This window comes from Tubulanus polymorphus, chromosome 6 (assembly GCF_964204645.1).
Source record: "Tubulanus polymorphus chromosome 6, tnTubPoly1.2, whole genome shotgun sequence".
Classification (NCBI taxonomy): Eukaryota; Metazoa; Nemertea; class Palaeonemertea; order Tubulaniformes; family Tubulanidae; genus Tubulanus; species Tubulanus polymorphus.
This window is the reverse complement of record NC_134030.1, coordinates 6,323,930-6,341,799: the sequence shown is the minus strand read 5'-3', so window position 1 is coordinate 6,341,799 and position 17,870 is coordinate 6,323,930. Positions and strand designations below refer to the sequence as shown.

The following is a 17,870-nucleotide window of genomic DNA, read 5'->3' as shown; positions in this document are numbered from 1 at the left end:
TCATCTCAATCACGAGCAATCTCTCATCGGTGAGATGATTGCTCGTAGGTTTAAATCAGTTCATTTTCATTGAAATTTGTATTTGATTTTTAGGTTTCCAAATCTGAAAACAAGATCTAACATTCATTTTCTTCCTCACTCAGTGTTATGGTGCAGATTTTGCTGAAAATTGATTTACTCATGAGAAAACTCGATTCGAAGTTAAATGATATGTAGAAGGAAATTGGTGCGCGGTAACCCAGTGCCACTAGCGATCCTGGGGGGTCATCGCTGAATCCTTGTTTGTCACAATGGCGTTGCCGGTACCCCCATTAAAGTAAATATAACTTCATCTTCTACTCTAGGGTCCACATTTAACTCCAAACTTTGGTGGAAGTTGGTCCACTAAAGCTTTTCTAATCGCTAAATAATTTGAATGTAAGTCCTGTGAATGAGGTGTGATTGAGTGTTGTGATTCGAGACGAATGATCGTTGGCTGGATACGAATTTACCTAAAAATGTTAAGGCTGTGTCTGTCATATTGATTAATTCCTTAAATGATTAATTATTATTATTAATTATCGAAGATTATCATCGCGTGTATATATCATTATAATGCGACCGACGAAAAATTATACGTATAGCTAAATACCACGTGATCACCGGTTAGTCACGTGCGTGAAAAAAACCGTTTCAACTTCAAAGATTTAAAATTTGTAAATGATTATTTATTGTTGTTTATTGAAAATCTATTATATAGTGAATAATAAATGACGAATACAGATTTATTGATATGATCATTTTCTATGCGTCATTGAAGGAAATTTTTGAAGGCAACTCCAAAAATACTACGACAATTGCGTCCAAAATGGGCTTTACTGATAAAATCGATCTTAACTTGTTTGATTTTCAGGACCAACATTAAGTAGCCAAGTATTTCCCTTAGTCTTACCAGATTCAAGTTCAAGAATAACCAGTGAGATGACCATCATCGAAACTGCCTAGTCAACTTGACTAGACTGTAACAAAAATTCAACGACTAATAAATCCTTGCAAACTTCTTGTTTGATCCGTTATACATTTATTTTATTTGCGAAAACAAAACTCATCCAGTTGGCTATGTTCCGTTCGTATTTACAGACAACTAAATGAACCAGACGAGTTGATACACACACCACCGGTAAAACAAGGGAAACCATTAGCACACTCGTTTACGTCTGAAAGTGAATATACAAAGAAGAACAATTAATTAACACAACAACATTCAAACCACAGTAAAGCAAGAAAAAGAAGATTTTACCCTCGCATGTCTTTTTACTCGTAGAATACTTCGCGCCATACGGGCACATCAAATCTGAAATATCAATGACGAGAAAAGTTTGACTATTTCATTAGGAATTTAGGTTTAGATTGTCAACCATGTATATGTATCGAAGTGATGTTACCGTCGCTAATCTTATGAGCAATTTCCCCGGGTAAAGTTGCCAGTAAGGTATTGGTTAGTGTGAAAGGTATATCGATATAGTAATGATCCGCTAACGACATTCGTATAACGTCATCTTCAATGTTGTACAGAAGGCCATAAACACGAGTTTTCTCATTCCATAGTTGTCCGAGCCCTTTCATCGTCAACGTACGTTCAGTTCCTATTCCGCTACCGATGCACAGTACGACCTTGGGTACGGACGCGCGTCCACCCGTTACGAGCATTTTGCTTCTGGCAGAATTCAGAGCGGCGTGCGTCGCCGGGGCCCGGTGGTGTTGCAATACTCCGCTCAAAGATTTGATAACGCAATCGGCATCGGAGCACTGGCCCAGAGTGGTCAAATGTTTAGTCGTATCGGCGTACGTAGCGAGTGCAATTCGTACGAAGTCACGGTGCACGTAGAATTGACGGATGATACGTTTAGTGAGGTCAACGATTTGAGGGAATTCTGATGGGTATATCGCAGATGATGAGTCGATAACGATAGCCAGATCGAGCACGACCATTTCTACAGAAAAAGAATGGCATTACAGAAAAATGAAAAACGAGTCGTCCAGATTTATAAAAAGCGGAATTTATGTACCCACCTACGCAGTTTACTTGACCAACTGAGCACGGACACAGGAAATATCCCACTTTGTTTACACAGCCACCGTCGTTAGCACAAGGATCACTGGCGGAACATTCGTCGATATCTAAAATATGAAATGAAGTGTTTGTTCGATCGATGAGATATTCCCTCATATGAAACTGGCCCTTACATTTACATGCTGTACGGGATGCGTACAGAGACTCTTACCAACGCATTTTCCTAATTTTTGGTGGTATCCGAGGGAACAACGTCTATCTGAAATACATAAAATTCGATGTTATACAGTGCCTTTATAAAGAAACGATAGTCACAGTACTTCATACATGTAACACGTCAAAGCAAATATTGTAAGGATTTCAGAATTCGGTAGATACGAGTAATTCTAATGGGACATGGTGCTTTTCTACTCCGCAACATTACCGCTAATTGTAGCTTGGGCCAGTTGGTATCCGAGACTTGTAATCTGTGCCGGTTTAAGCGATACGGGTCCTATCGCAAAGCCGTTAATTCCCTGTTGCATGATATTTCCGACGACGTCTTTCGAATTGCGAGTCGTCAATGTGTACAGTCTCGTGCCAGTTTCTGCCACATCGGTAAGTGCGTAGAGCGTTTTGTACTTGTCGGTGGTTGTGCCCGTACTGATGACGATCATAGTTTTAGGCGCTCTGCCGCGAGCCCCGTTATTCGACAGTAGAGTATCGACGTGTCTATACGGTAACCATCCATCTTGGCTTTTACCGTCGGCCGAAACTTTACCGAGTTTGTCGATGATGCAATGAGAGTTAACGCAAGTGTCGAGGTCGGTTACTATCTTTATTGAGCTGCTGAAGAGTGCCGCTGCTATACGGATGTAGTCGGGATGCACTGCGTAATGGCTGATCAACTCAACAGCAATACTGTTCAGATACTTGAACGTGACGACGTCAGATGCATCGATATAAATGGCAATATCCATGATTACCCTTTCTGAAATTTGAACGGGTATTCGAAATTAGATATTTTATTTTGGCGTGAGATATCCGTGAAAATTCTTAGTATTTCTCGAGGAAAAATGTTGCTGGATAGCTCATCAGTTTTTACATACCGACACAGTTTTTTAACTCGCCGCACGGACAGTTGTGAGAGCCCACTGTATTTACACATTTACCACCATTAGAACATGGATTTGGAACCGTTTTGCACTCATTTATATCTGTTGTATGATTAATAAATAACATCATTTGCTTACTTCATTAAAGGCACAAACATACAAAGGGCTTTGATTAATAAGTGCATATATTTTTACCTGCGCATATAAAACTAGACGGCGCCGTAAAACCAAAGCGGCAATGAGCATCTGAAATAAATATATATGGGGAAAATGTTAACTTATTTCTAAAACTAAAGACTAGTATTTTTAAGATCGATCTATCGTATTTAATAGATGGATTACAAAGAACACATTTCTTATAATCAGATGGTCACGATATGGTCAAGAAATGCAGTACATGATATCATACTCGTTCTTACAACATAAAACTAGATGTAAACGGCCATTTTGTCATTCCAGTTCACTCACCTTGATTGACCTGGTTTGCTAAAGCGAAGCTAGTCGCTGAAGAGAGCGCTAATGCACCTGATGCATGAACATGTTGCGAAAGATGATCGATACCAATTGACGGCACGACTACTATCAATCTAATACCCGCAAACCATAAGTGGTCAACAGCCCTTTCAACTCTATCTTCACTTCCCATGCCACTTCCTATGTAAACTATGATATTCGGCACTCCCTTCCTTGCGCCAGTGCCACCGAATATTTCCATTCTCATCGCGTCCAAAGCTACGCTTAATTTGGGAGTATTGCCCGTTCTTACCAATTTCAAGCCGGATATATGATCGGTAACACATTTTGTATTTTTGCACGACGACAGTTTTAGTTCGACTGAAGGGGTAGACGAATAGTGTGCAGACGCGACACGGGTGTACTCTGGATGTACGAAATATCGTTTGGCCATATCGTCGAAAAGCGTCTTCATAGCGGCGAACTGTGTGGGTGTAGGCGAATTGGACGTATCCAACATTACGGCCAAATCTACGACGGCCAAATCTGAAAAAGCAAGATTTTGATTCAGAATCATTTGAAAAAGGTTAATTTTTAAAGTTCAGCGAAACTCCTTCAGTATAACTCAACTAACTCACTTTCGTGATCAAAACGGCACTGACCGTCGAAAGGCTTAATGTAAGTCAGTATTAGATTTATACCCAGAGTTATTTCGGTAAAATGATTTTAATTTGAATAGGAACTATCAACATACCTTTACAAGATTTATCACCAGCAGTGCATGGACATTTGAAGGTACCATCTACGTTTTGGCAATTTCCGCCGTTGAAACACAAGTTTTTGCTGTTAGCGCATTCATCGTGATCTTAAAACAGCAAGAAACATCATCTAATGCAATGTGTATATATGTATATACGTTAGTGTGACTTGAAATGACATTATTTCGCAAACCATGGTTAGAAAGATCATCTGCTTACCTTGACACTTTCGGAAATAGAAATAACCGAAGTTACAGGTGGAATCTGAAACATTGTTCGGTACATTGTAAAATTTCGCGGAAAAATACTAAAAGTAAATTTTTGAATTTCTTTATCTAGCTTACCAGTTGAAAGCTTATCGGACAAATCCAGAGCTTTACTCCAGATAGTCGCATAGTCTAGAATATCTGGTAACATGATGTTATTAGCGAGATTCGTTGATGTCGCAATAAAGTTTGTATCGCCGTAAGTTAAAGGATACATCGTTATTTGATGTCGAGCCATGCGGTTAAGTTGAAAACGTGTCTCCGGCTCATCTTCAGTATTACCACTACCGAAATAAACAATCACTTTTCTAGCTTTTGGTCTCGTAGTCTGAGCTTCCAAGAGGTGGCTGATAGCCTGCGTAAATGCGGCCTCGATGCTGGCCGACTCTCCTTCCCATTCTAGCGTGCGTAGAATGGTCATCAAACAGTCGTGATTCGAACACGAATCGAGCATCGTATCGCGACTTACGGCGCTGGAATATGACATCAGGGATACGCGTACGTGGTCGGGATGCACGTGCATTAGACGAATAGTAGCGCGATAAAGATCGAGTAGTTTCGGCCATTCGTTTTGGTAAACATGTCTTGAACTTTCAATGATGACAACGACATCAATAGCAGCGGTCACTGAAAATATAGGTTATAAACCGAACTGGGATCTGTGTGCGAGGAATGTCTCCTACATGTCCCACAACCAGGTGAGTTTTGCCAAGTCACGAAGAACGTGTATAAAGATGAAATTAGCCGTTTGCAAACATACAAGTCATACCTTTGCAGAAAGTTTCACCAGTACCAGTTCTCAGAGAAGCTACTGGACAGTTACATGTATAACCACCATCAGTGTTCACGCATTCACCTCCATTATGACACGGATTCACTGATTTGCATTCGTCTACATCTGAAATCGTAAATACCAGGTGTTACTGATATCTCCATGTATCAAATGTGTTAATTTATTCCTACCCGTAACTCACCAACACATTTTCCTCGATCATCGTGCTTTCCAAAATTGCAGTTCGTGTCTGAAAAAATACATGATACAATCCTTGACGTCCATTCAATTCCTTGTTTTATATTTGAAAAGTTTGCCAAATATGATTTACCTTCGTCAATTGTAGAAGCGATGTGTCGTGATATAGTTTTAATCACGCTAGCCGTCGTTAAATCGTACGGTAATTGGAACTGCGAAGTTTTTGGGAGTGCTGTGAACAGAACGTTACTTTCGGTTTTGTATCCAGCCATGTATACGCGGATTTTTTCGGTGTATAGATCCTGTAAGCTTTCCAGCGTCAAGAAGTAGTCGGTACTCTCCCCGCTTCCGATAACTAGAAGTGCTTTAGGAACACCGGGTCTTGCGCCTTTCCATTTTTTGAGTTGATCTAAGCTGCCGTGGGTGTATGGTCTGGCCCCGTCATATTTGAAGCTATCGATTTTGCTAATTACGACCGCCGATGAAGTTGAGCCGGGCAGAATGTTACCAAGGTTCACGATTCCTCCGTATTCCGATGTAGCAATGCGTACTGCTTTAGGGCCAATTGTGAAATAGCTGACAACGTTTTTAGCCAATGATTTTAACGCCTCAAACTCTTTTGAATAAACGGCACTTGAGGAATCGATCAGAATTGTGAGCTCCAAGGCATGATCTAAAAAATTGAACCTAAGTCAATATTCCTCGGATTCATATTTGAAAATCACTGCCATCGAGAATGGAATTTTTTTGCCACAAAGTAACCTCTATTTTGATGCCCACAGAAATTACATCATTCCATTTTGGAAATATTACCTGGCCTGCAATGGATACCAACTCCTTTCTTCTGTGAACATGTACATTTGTAGCCTTTACCCGGTGCATTCTGAACGCACGTGCCTCCGCCGTGGCAAACGACGCCTTTGCACTCGTTGATATCTGATAAATGAAGCCAAATTAGGAATTACCATCAGAATTAGTCTAATGTATATATCTCGAATGTGCGTAACTATAAAACTCACCGGTTTCGCAGTGTTTGCCCTTAAAACCGGCCACGCAGTCACATCGATATCCCATACCAGGATTGTTGTTAGCGCAGTAACCACCATTTTGACAAGTCACCCCAATGCACTCATCCGTATCTGTATGTTCGAGAAAATAACATAACATCATTTTCTAGGAGTGGCATCATTTGTCACGAGAATCCGTGCTATGATTCATATCATGTATTACCAATACGACAATGACTCCCTTCCCATCCAGTTGCACAGATACATCTGTAATCTTGACCTGGAGGATTTTCTTGACATGTTCCTCTGTTGTAACAAGTAGCTGTCAGACATTCGTTCGTATCTTACAAAATGAAAAATGTACCTGAATACATTCATACATGTGTCTATCTTAATTATGATATCGTTTCTAAAGGATTCTGCCATTTACCCGTTTCACAATGTGTTCCCTCCCAGCCTTTTTTGCATACACATCTGTAGCCTTTTCCAGGAGGATTCTGTATACAAGTGGCGCCATTTTTACATTGAGCTCCGATACATTCGTTTGTATCTGGAAACAATGAACTTCTCATTAAAATATACGATGCCCTATTGACACACACACAACACTGTTTCACACCGCATTTCCATTATTTTGTACTATTTCTCTAGTCGGTTTCAATGCTTACCCGTTTCACAATGTGTTCCCTCCCAGCCTTTCGCACATACACATCTGTATCCTTTTCCAGGGGGATTTTGTTCGCACTTGCCACCATTTTTACAATTAACACCAATACATTCGTTCGTATCTAGAATGGACGAATTTGTGAAGAAATTAACCAGAATAATTAAATTCACCGAAACGAAACACAAACACTACTTCCATTAAAATACCTGTTAGACAGTGTTGACCTTCCCATCCTTTGGCACATATACATTTGTGTCCGAGACCTGGCGCATTCTGTTTGCACGTTCCACCGTTATGACATGTAGCCTTCAAGCATTCGTTGATATCTTAATAATCAATGATTCAGTGGTTTAGAAAATAGCTGCTTTCAATTCTATTCACCTTTTAGTAACAAGAAACCTTTTTACCATTTTCGCAATGCGTCCCTTCCCAACCTTTCGCGCAGACACATCTGTAGCCTTTACCAGGAGAGTTCTGGGCACATTTACCACCATTTTTACACTTAACACCGATGCATTCGTTTATATCTGAGTTCAAGAATTTGATATTTCGATCAATACATGATAATCTTTACATAAATGAGAATATGTGAACAGTTTTTACCTGTTTCACAATGCGTTCCCTTCCAGCCTTTTGCGCATACACATCTGTAGCCTTTTCCAGGAGAGTTCTGTGCGCACTTGCCACCATTTTTACAGTTAACACCGATACATTCGTTTATATCTGAAATCATGTTTCTCTTATAATAAAACCTCATTCAGCTTTTTGATGCTACAGCTCCTCGCTCACACCGTATTACAAATAGATAGCCGACAACATCCAAAATCAAAACTAAGCATTGTTGCAGCAACTTGGACCTTTACTTGTAGTAAGTAATGTTGTTATGATATATATGATAATATATAATTAATGAGTGAGCATTTTACCAGTTTCGCAATGAGTTCCTTTCCAGCCTTTCGCACATACACATCTGTATCCTTTTCCGGGAGCGTTCTGTGCGCACTTGCCACCATTTTTACAGTTAACACCGATACACTCGTTTATATCTGAAATGATTTTGATCTTGGCCGGGACACGTAGTTTACAGAACCCGAATGTTGGATGGGCATCACGCCTCTTTTATATATCAGGCTAGTGAAATACACTGAAATGTATCATGACCACCGAATAGAACTAACTGCTTTTACTGGAATCAAAACTCACAACCTGTCCATCCTTTCCATCAAACCTTGACAGTACAATAGTTATTTGTTGGATCGATATAAATCATATTTATTCCACTTTTTAACTAACTATCTATCTTTTCAAATTCTTTATTTCATGGAAATTCTTAGCAGTCAATAATAATATTCATTGAAAAGATGATGGGGTCTTAAGATTGCAAAAGTTTAGTGTCGATAATCATTACCTGTTTCACAATGCGTTCCCTTCCAGCCTTTCGCGCATACACATCTGTAGCCTTTTCCAGGAGAGTTCTGTGCGCACTTGCCACCATTTTTACAGTTAACACCGATACATTCGTTTATATCTGAAATCATGTTTCTCTTATAATAAAACCTCATTCAGCTTTTTGATGCTACAGCTCCTCGCTCGACCCGTATTACAAATAGATAGCCGACAACATACAAAATCAAGACTAAGCATTGTTGCAGCAACTTGGACCTTTACGTGGAGTAAGTTATGTTGTTATGATATATATGATAATACATAATTAATGAGTGAGCATTTTACCAGTTTCGCAATGAGTTCCTTTCCAGCCTTTTGCACATACACATTTGTAACCTTTTCCGGGAGAGTTCTGTGCGCACTTGCCACCATTTTTACAGTTAACACCGATACACTCGTTTATATCTGAAAACATGGAACTTTATAACGTACTCTATTCAGCTTTTTGAAGCTACAGTTCCACCCGTAATAAAAATAACTCAAGATAGCTCATAGTAAATGAATATCATACCCGTTTCACAATGAGTTCCCTTCCAGCCTTTTGCGCATACACATTTGTAGCCTTTTCCAGGAGCGTTCTGTGCGCACTTGCCACCGTTTTTACAGTTTACACCAATACACTCGTTTATATCTGAAAAAGCGTGTTTTAATATAACTTAACTCAGCTTTTTGAAGCTACAACTGCTAGTTCTTCCCGTATTAGAAATTGCATAAGATAGATCATTACTTCCTAAGTCAAAGCTAGGATATGTGGTCGTGGCGCACTAACAGAACCTGAATATGGAGCAAGCAATGTTTGTTCTCGGTATCAACGTATGAATAATTTACCCGTTTCGCAATGGGTTCCCTTCCAGCCTTTCGCACATACACATCTGTAGCCTTTTCCAGGAGAGTTCTGTGCGCACTTGCCACCATTTTTACAGTTAACACCGATACACTCGTTTATATCTGAAAATATGGATCTTTATTAACTTGATTCAGCTTTTTTTTTGTAGCTACAACTCTTTGCTCACTCCTCGACAGAAATAAGTATGATTGTTTTCGGAAAAGATCGAATGAATACCAGTTTCACAATGCGTTCCCTTCCAGCCTTTCGCACATACACATCTGTATCCTTTTCCAGGAGAGTTCTGTGCGCACTTGCCACCATTTTTACAGGTTACACCAATACATTCGTTTATATCTGAAATAATGTATTATTTCCATTAAAGTATTATTGCTTACTAAATGTTGTATATGTAATTGTTTTCCTAGGATAATCTTTTAATCTATGTTAATGTAATATTACCAGTCTGACAATAAGTTCCCTCCCAACCAGCTTTACAAACGCAGTTGAACATATACGGAGGTGCACGCTGGTTACAGGTTCCTGCATTTTTGCATTGGACGCCAGAGCATGCGTTATAGCCTGTGAAAACAAGATTTTATTCGGATGCTTGTTATCACTGTCACGAAAGATGTAATGGCAGATTGGAAGTAAATAGAACAGTAGAAATTTGAATCAGTTTGTTTTTATTCCAATTAATAAATGTATACATGTAATCAGCTTTATATCAATGCTTACTCAGGAGTCTTCGGCTAAGCTTTGTAATAGCCCTTATGTATTTCAAAGGGCCATTATCGTTATCGAGCCAGAAATCGCCCGTAAACGACACCGCTTCTGCAGTTGCAAGGCACAATATGTCAAACTGAAAAGGATATCTTTTGAGGTGTATTCATTTTTCAGTTAGTAGCTAGATAATGATAACAATGCCCCTGGTGTATATATCTTAAGTATAGAAATTGGTTAGTCCACTTACCATTTTAAATTTCCATCCATCATTTATATTATCTAACAACCCAAGGGTTACTTTAGTTATTGGGCATGCTAGTTTATTGGAAGTAATTCTGAAGTATCTGGTACTGCCTGCTGTAAACCCTTTGTTGTTCAGAGACATCCTCCCAGTGTTGACACCATTACCTTCCAGTTGAACAAATGCGTTTGCCACTGTTGTGGAAGCGCTATAAGTGTGCGTCACAAATTTGATTTGGTAGACATACTGCCCTAAAGATGGAAATTGATTCGAAGTTCAAACAATGAACTTCAACTCGAAATTCGACAGCTTTTTAGTCAAAGCTGGATAAAGAATGCAGCTCTACTAATCAAAACAATAATGAGATTTTTCGGATCCTGAATATCGAATAACTCACTCATTCCCGTGTTTTCCGCTATCACTCTTGTTATCTTTTTGTCGCCTCCATCGCCATCGAGCCATTTACTATTCGGAAATGTTTGTCTTATACTCGTCAGCTTTGTGTTTATAACTGCCTGAAATTGAGAAAGGAAGAGTGAAAGATCGACGATTTTAGATTCGATAGCCATACTAGTTACGTTCAAATCGACTTACAAATTCAGGGCGCCAGCCATCGTTTTTGTTATCGATAAGCCCGAATTCAAGCTTCGATATTGGTGAATAATTGGTTCCGCTATATACCAGAAAGCTACGGGTTGAGCCTCCCACAGAGAAGTACTTCGCCCATAAGTTCATTCTCCCAGAATATTTTCCATTCCCGACTAATGAAATCCAAGTTTTGGCTACTGTACCAGTCGAGCTACCGCTAGCCGTTTTTACTGTCACGTCGTGGTTGATTCTTACTAAAATCGTAAATGGATTTTATGGGTATGAATAGTAAACTATCGACATCCCGAAATGATCAGTGATTACGCAGCGTACGTATCACGATTACTGATTGAAAGCAGGAGATACATACTTAGAACTGTTATATATATATATATATATATATATATATATATATATATATATATATATATATATATATATATATATATATATATATATATATATATATATATATATATATATATATATATATATATATATATATATATATATATATATATATATATATATATATATATATATATATATATATATATATATATATATATATATATATATATATATATATATATATATATATATATATATATATATATATATATATATATATATATATATATATATACATATATATATATATATATATATATATATATATATATATATATATATATATATATATATATATATATATATATATATATATATATGAATAGATATACAGACGAATAGTACCACTTGGTGAAAAAACAACAATGAAAAGCCACGGCTACAACTGAATTAAACTAGTTATCACTTACAACTTGCTTGAGGTGTGATGGTTCTCACATTAACATCACCACCACCCAGGTGAAACCACTTGTTCACAATGAATGTTTGCTTAGTGTTCAGTTCTGTACAAGTTACTTCAACCTAGAATACCCGCCTCATGCGTAAAAATATGTATATTTTGAATAGCGGTAGACGAAAACCTTTTAGAGGTAGTATTTTTACCTGCTTTAGGAACCAACCATCGTGTAACGAAGTTATCTTCCCGATCACCATTTTCATCATTGGGAAGAAGAGATCAGAATGTTTCACGATATACGTTTTGGCTGTATTTCTAACCCAAGCTGAATTTTCGATATTCATTTTTGGGGTAGATGATCCATCTCTAGCGTATAACTGAACATAGATTTTACCTGGCGATTGCGCATTATTTACATCGCCCGTAATAAAGTTTATGCTATATGTCCATTTCCCTGTAAACGATGATAGTATGTCAAACTGGTTATTCAGATATGAATAATTGAAAACGTACTATTTATACCACATAGCCCCAAAAAACCAAGTCTAAAACTAAAACAAACTGTACCTGTAAAAGTAAAAGCTGTCGGTAATAGGGCTACGGTGAAAACCAACACGACGGAAATGTGCCTCATCATCATCATCATGGCTAATGGCATAGTCACACTGCAAAATTAGTTAGGTCTATGATTCTTATATTAGTGTGATTGAGGCAGGTCAAGACGGTACAAGACAGTCTCCAAATTCCAAAACCGAAAACCAACGCGTTCTAGCGGTGGTGACAGCGTTTGAGTATTATTTACCTGGAGTTATATCATTTGACTGGAAAATAACCAGTGTCCACGTCTGCGTTTTTGAGAGAGCAGAATGCCTCTGTCCTAGGCATCGTTGTCTTAGTCCATCAGCTGCCTGTATTTTATAGCGCAGATGTTTTTGGAACTTCATTGATAGTTGAGCAAATAAATTATTGCTATTCAGTCCTCGTTGGCCGGATGACTAATATATCATAATATTATGAAATTTAATATGGCCCTGTACAGTGTCTGCACAGCGTATTTTGGCTATGGCTTGTTGTATTAACTAATTCCACTGTATTTCTTACCAACTTGCAATTTGCCTTAAGCAAGGCCTATCGGTACTGTTCCAATTTGTTTTCCGATTTCACTGTGGACAGGTCCTTAACAGCGCGGGACATTGAAAATCCGCTACGATAGGCGATACGATTGATGTTTGTAAAAAGTGAACTGTACAGAAACCTAAGGGTGTGACCAGAATTTGAGATGGAAGGCGATACATGTATTTCATGAAAATGTGGATTTCATTTCTAGAATGGCATACCTAGAATAAGATTGCAATCTTAGTATTTCGTCAGTTTCGTTTTATGATTTTTTTTAGATTAACATGATTAAATCCTTGCTTCTTTGTCCTAAAGATGAATCTTGGATGGATAGAGCCTTAAGCTGTGAAAATGCTCGTTAAGGTTACATGTGTGTCGGACGTTTCAAGTCATTATCCTAGGGAAAATATCACCCGCATTTTGAACTGATCTCGGCGATAAATAGCCATGTACGTTACAATGCTAAATTGTTCAAGGTCGTAGAGCCGATCAGCTGAGCAGTAAAGCAGAAACGACTGAGGATTACTGAGCGAAAACCAACAAACGATAAATTTCTACGAGGCTTGTAAGAAATATCACTTCTAGTAATTTCAGCAGGATAGAATAAATATTGACCTCAAGAGTGATGGCTGAATACCCACCCGCATCTCGTGATGATATCATCCCCGATCAAAATGATGATGACGATGATGACGAACAGCACGATCAGTTTTCGCCATCATCTAGCAGATTACCACCACTTCCTGACCGAAGCCGGGACATGAAGAGGTTCCGCAGGTCGAGCGTGCCAACTTTGCGCCGTACGTTCTCCAGAGATCTGGTTGTAAACGCTGAAGATAGGGAGCCGTTGATAACAACACGACATTATAGCACAACGTCACCTGATGAAGTCGTCGTGACAGCTGACAGTCTCGGTTTAAAACCGTACAAAAGAAGATTGTACGTAGACGACAATTTTATTTTGCTTGCAGATATTTGACCCCATACAATTTTGTATGAAATGTAGCCTATAAAAACCTAAGGCCAAGGAAAACAGGGAAACCGACAGCTATCAGATACCTTAGCGGGCTGCCACAGGATTTTCTAAATTGCAATTTGAGGAAGTATGACTTACAAGAGGTTTAAAACGACTTGTTTGGCTAAATAACCACTGCCGTTTATTATCAGTCATATTCACTGTTAGTCAGTATATCTGTGGTTCAGTTTAGGGAAGCCCATCATCCGATTATTAACGCTTACACCAACCATTAGGTTACCGGAACTGACTTTCTGTTAGAATGCTAGTTTACTGCGGCATATTAGATATGCTGTTCTACTAAACTAAACTACATGTATTGATCCTTTGAGACGTGGTCTTTACGTGGTATTTACCGTCTTATATGTTTTCATTGTTGTTTTTTGCAGTTATGTTTTGTTTCTATTTTCGCTGATGTGCTTCATGAATGGAGCTGTTTGGGGAACTTGGGGACCAATTGCTCATTCGACCGAAGATGTTTTCAATATGACCGATGGTGAAATAGCGCTGCTTTCAAACTGGGGTCCTATCGGTTTTCTTTTGACTGTGATCCCCTTTAGTTGGGCCTCTGATTATCTAGGTATGTGAGTGATCTATTTAATCGATTATAAAAATTAGATATTCGTAAATTGAAAGTGAACCTTCAGTTTAATTAAATGATGTATCATTACAGGCTTAAGGATATCAATGGTTGTGAGCTCAGGTTTAATATTTCTCAGTGCCGGAATTCGATTGTTTGTTGGTATCAACCCTGACTTCTATAAATGGTAAATGAACGAGTTATAGATTTTTAAATTTTTCCTTCATTGAAAAGTAGATTCGTTTATCAAGCCATCATTACATTTAATTCATTTTTAGCCCACTTGGGACTTAAGTAGCTGTTGACATGTTCTATGATTGTAGTGAGTTTCAAGGTCATTGGCTTTTGTATATGGTCACCACGGGCGTTGAATATTGAAATTGTTAGATTGTTGAGCATTGGAAACCACTTCCCAAGTGGGCATGGTGTCCCTGGACCCCTAGTTTTACGTCCTATCCTCCCTTAGAGAGACTCTGCCATGGTACGAAAACCTTAGAAGGACTGTGATTACATTTTTTTCACACACGAATTGAGATTTTACTGTCAATTTTTCTTTGTTACATTTTTTGTTTCTGATTTCATTCTAATTCAGGGCATTGAATATCGGTCAGCTGTTAAATGGTTTAACGTTGAGTTTTGGTCAGATTGCTCCTGCTCTAGTCTCTTCTGTTTGGTTCCCCGTGAATCAGCGTACTACAGCTACAGCTATCAGTTCTATGTGTAATCCACTCGGTGCTGCTTTACAATCGATACTGGGTCAGTCTACTAGGCTGCATTTTTCAGCCTATCCCATTGAAAACTTAATGCTACAAAAAGCTACACTAATTTGTTAACTCTCAGTACATAGATCAATCTCATGGTTCTTAAAATAATTTTCAGGTCCCTATATTGTATCCGAATTCAACTTAACTCATCCAGCTCACTGGAGGTAATCTTCACTCTGATCTTTTGATAAGATAAATTTGTAAAGTTGTGAATAATATCATTACAGATTATTTCTTTTCATTTTCAGCAAACATAGCAATAGAACAGGTCAGTCCTCATTTAATAACTCTATCTGGACTAACGGAATACCAGGCACCAGTTTGATAGACTGGTACTAACTTAAACCTAGTAGCCAAGTAGTTAACTCATTTCATAACTTAGTTAATACCGGTCTATAAAACCGACCCCTGGTCTGCCATTCATAAGTATATTTACATCTTCCAGATGCCGAGATTAAGAAACAATTTGACGAAATCATGATAGTTCTCTACATACGTAAGTTGCCTTGTTTGCCACTATTCTTTATTCAATTCTTACTGATGACAACTAGGTAAACGACAGTTACCGGTGGCCTTTGGTTGGATTCATGCCAATTTGGTCTACTCCACCTAAGAAACTGTGACTTGCAGAAAGATCGCTTACATGTATCAAGGATATTCGTATACACCACTGGCTTTTAATTCAGTTTTTTCTTTTCCTTTAATTAGATATGGCTGCTGGGACGGCTTTGTTCCTTGCATCCCTCATATACTTTCCTAATAAACCTCCAATGCCGCCGAGTTTATCCGCATCGATGGATAGTATACCTTTCAAAGAGGCTATCAAATCTCTTATACGGTGAGATCTCTTATAATCGTGGATGGATGTTAAGGTTTTGCAGAAGGCTAAATATCTTCTCATGAGATATTTAGCGTTCTGAATCCTAACAATTCAATGTTTTTACTTATTGCAGCTATCTGCTTTTGATCTGTAGCTTGGAATAATGTTCGCATATTTTTCAGGCATCGTCAATACTGGCTGTTTGTAGTCGCATCTCAGGTACCGATGGGTGTTTATATTGGCTGGTACGCTATGCTGGAAGTGAATCTGAAAACGCTTGGCATTAAACAGGTACCTACATAGTTTCAGTGTACCTTCTATTTAAATTTGTCCGCGTAGTGTGAGGTGGATCAGTGAAAGTCTTTGGATTTTTGACTTCTGGCGGCAAATAAAAATGATCAATGTTTAATTTCAGACCGAAGTTGGAATGATGATGTTTTTGAATGTTATATTTGGAAATATACTCGGAGTAGGAGTTGGAGCGTAAGTTTGAGCGTAACTGTGAAATTAAGCATTCGTTTCGTGTAGATTTTCATCCATGTCTAGTTGAAATGAAACGTATTTCTTGATGTTTGCAGGATTGCTGATACTTACTTTAAAGGTCATTTTAAAAGCATAATGGTAGTTGGTAATAGTTTTGGGGCAGTGATGGTTGTTTGGTTCACACTACAGTGTGCTGGATATATACCGGTCTATTATAGTAGGTTTAAATTGAGTCTCGATCCTTGAGCTTCCTCTTACTTGGAATCTAATTTTCAGCTATCAAATTATGTTGATAACGTGCAATTGTTTTATTTTCAGCTACTGTTTATATTTCTGTGATAATGTTAGGAGTGTTTCTAATGAGCACGATGCCGTTGATATACGAGGTGACTTGCGAGCTGAGTCATCCCGTCAACGAAGGCGTTTCGATGATCATTCCTATCGTCGGTTTGAATGTTATCGCGTTGCTGTTTTTGCTCATTCCTGCCATACCGGGCCTGAATTTAGGTGGGTAACCCGCGAGTACCTGTGATTTTATTTGTATTTTTGAGTCTGTTGTAAAAAATAAATGATAACACGTTTTGAGAATGTTTTCATTCAGGTACCATGTGGATGAATTGGTTGTTCATGGCATCAACTGTTTTATCTCCTGTGATGTTACTACTCTGCAAAGTCGACTATAAACGTCTTCGCATCGATTCAATCGCTCACAAAAAAGATGTCAACGTTAGCGAAAATGATAGTGAAAACGATCAAAGTGATGACCAAAAAATCGGGAATCATTCAGTTGCGTGAAATCGATTTACACAAGAATATTTTAGTACTAAAATCTTGATGTTAGTATTTTATAAATATTTTATTTATGTAATTCAGTTTTATTGTTTTAGCAAAGGTGATATGAACAGTTTTTTATCTCTTTAATGAATCTTGTCAGTTACTTACGCATGTACTTTTATGGTAGTAGCTATTATCCTTTTTCATTTATACACGAAAATTGTATGAAGATGTGAGAATGTATGAAGATAAATAATGTGATACCAATAACATTATCTTCTGATATTGAAAGTTTGTTAGTTAGTTTTCATTTCGATATCGCATGCATGGTTCATTCTCGGACAAAAAACCCCCAGCATGGTTTGTAGCAAGTCTAAGAAAATATAAGGTCCCGATCTGTGCTTTTCACGAAAGT

General features: G+C 38.1%; 2 protein-coding genes across 4 annotated transcripts; one reads left to right on the top strand and one right to left on the bottom strand.

Moving 5' to 3' along the window:
- Positions 1-1,037: 1,037 nt before the first annotated feature.
- LOC141907701 (uncharacterized) lies at positions 1,038-12,770 on the bottom strand. Of its 2 annotated transcripts, XM_074797440.1 has the most exons (38): positions 12,706-12,770; positions 12,471-12,568; positions 12,110-12,357; positions 11,917-12,028; positions 11,102-11,349; positions 10,905-11,022; positions 10,514-10,758; positions 10,279-10,402; positions 10,003-10,122; positions 9,778-9,897; positions 9,543-9,662; positions 9,226-9,345; positions 9,000-9,119; positions 8,677-8,796; positions 8,195-8,314; positions 7,872-7,991; positions 7,676-7,795; positions 7,475-7,594; positions 7,270-7,389; positions 7,032-7,151; positions 6,825-6,944; positions 6,614-6,733; positions 6,408-6,530; positions 5,728-6,267; positions 5,599-5,646; positions 5,394-5,522; positions 4,703-5,251; positions 4,578-4,622; positions 4,355-4,465; positions 3,616-4,146; positions 3,343-3,393; positions 3,142-3,249; positions 2,478-3,023; positions 2,265-2,312; positions 2,053-2,160; positions 1,425-1,973; positions 1,280-1,333; positions 1,038-1,196 (listed from the first exon to the last, which is right to left on the bottom strand). In XM_074797440.1, the coding sequence occupies exons 2-38, from the start codon at positions 12,559-12,561 to the stop codon at positions 1,114-1,116; spliced, it is 6,489 nt and encodes a 2,162-aa protein (XP_074653541.1). In that variant the 5' UTR covers positions 12,562-12,568; positions 12,706-12,770; the 3' UTR covers positions 1,038-1,113. The 2 variants fall into 2 exon arrangements, with proteins under 2 accessions (XP_074653541.1, XP_074653542.1); XM_074797441.1 differs by lacking the exons at positions 7,872-7,991; positions 8,195-8,314.
- Positions 12,771-13,511: 741 nt separating this feature from the next.
- Positions 13,512-17,723, top strand: LOC141907032 (solute carrier family 49 member 4 homolog). 2 transcript variants are annotated; one of them, XM_074796575.1, is made up of 13 exons: positions 13,512-13,958; positions 14,424-14,614; positions 14,708-14,801; positions 15,207-15,370; positions 15,494-15,542; positions 15,627-15,646; positions 15,824-15,874; positions 16,087-16,216; positions 16,381-16,489; positions 16,614-16,681; positions 16,777-16,898; positions 17,000-17,188; positions 17,283-17,723. In XM_074796575.1, the coding sequence occupies exons 1-13, from the start codon at positions 13,645-13,647 to the stop codon at positions 17,474-17,476; spliced, it is 1,695 nt and encodes a 564-aa protein (XP_074652676.1). In that variant the 5' UTR covers positions 13,512-13,644; the 3' UTR covers positions 17,477-17,723. The 2 variants fall into 2 exon arrangements, with proteins under 2 accessions (XP_074652676.1, XP_074652677.1); XM_074796576.1 differs by lacking the exons at positions 14,424-14,614; positions 14,708-14,801.
- Positions 17,724-17,870: the final 147 nt, after the last annotated feature.

Excerpts from the sequence above, each read along its gene's own strand:
- LOC141907032 (XM_074796575.1), top strand. The coding sequence starts at position 13,645 with ATGGCTGAATACCCACCCGCATCTCGTGATGATATCATCCCCGATCAA. Across the intron at positions 14,615-14,707 it reads TTGGGCCTCTGATTATCTAG|GCTTAAGGATATCAATGGTT; the intron begins GTATGTGAGTGA and ends GTATCATTACAG. Across the intron at positions 15,647-15,823 it reads CAAACATAGCAATAGAACAG|ATGCCGAGATTAAGAAACAA; the intron begins GTCAGTCCTCAT and ends TACATCTTCCAG.
- LOC141907701 (XM_074797440.1), bottom strand. The coding sequence starts at position 12,561 with ATGCCATTAGCCATGATGATGATGATGAGGCACATTTCCGTCGTGTTG. Across the intron at positions 9,346-9,542 it reads GGGAACCCATTGCGAAACGG|ATATAAACGAGTGTATTGGT; the intron begins GTAAATTATTCA and ends ACGCTTTTTCAG. Across the intron at positions 7,992-8,194 it reads AGGAACTCATTGCGAAACTG|ATATAAACGAATGTATCGGT; the intron begins GTAAAATGCTCA and ends ACATGATTTCAG.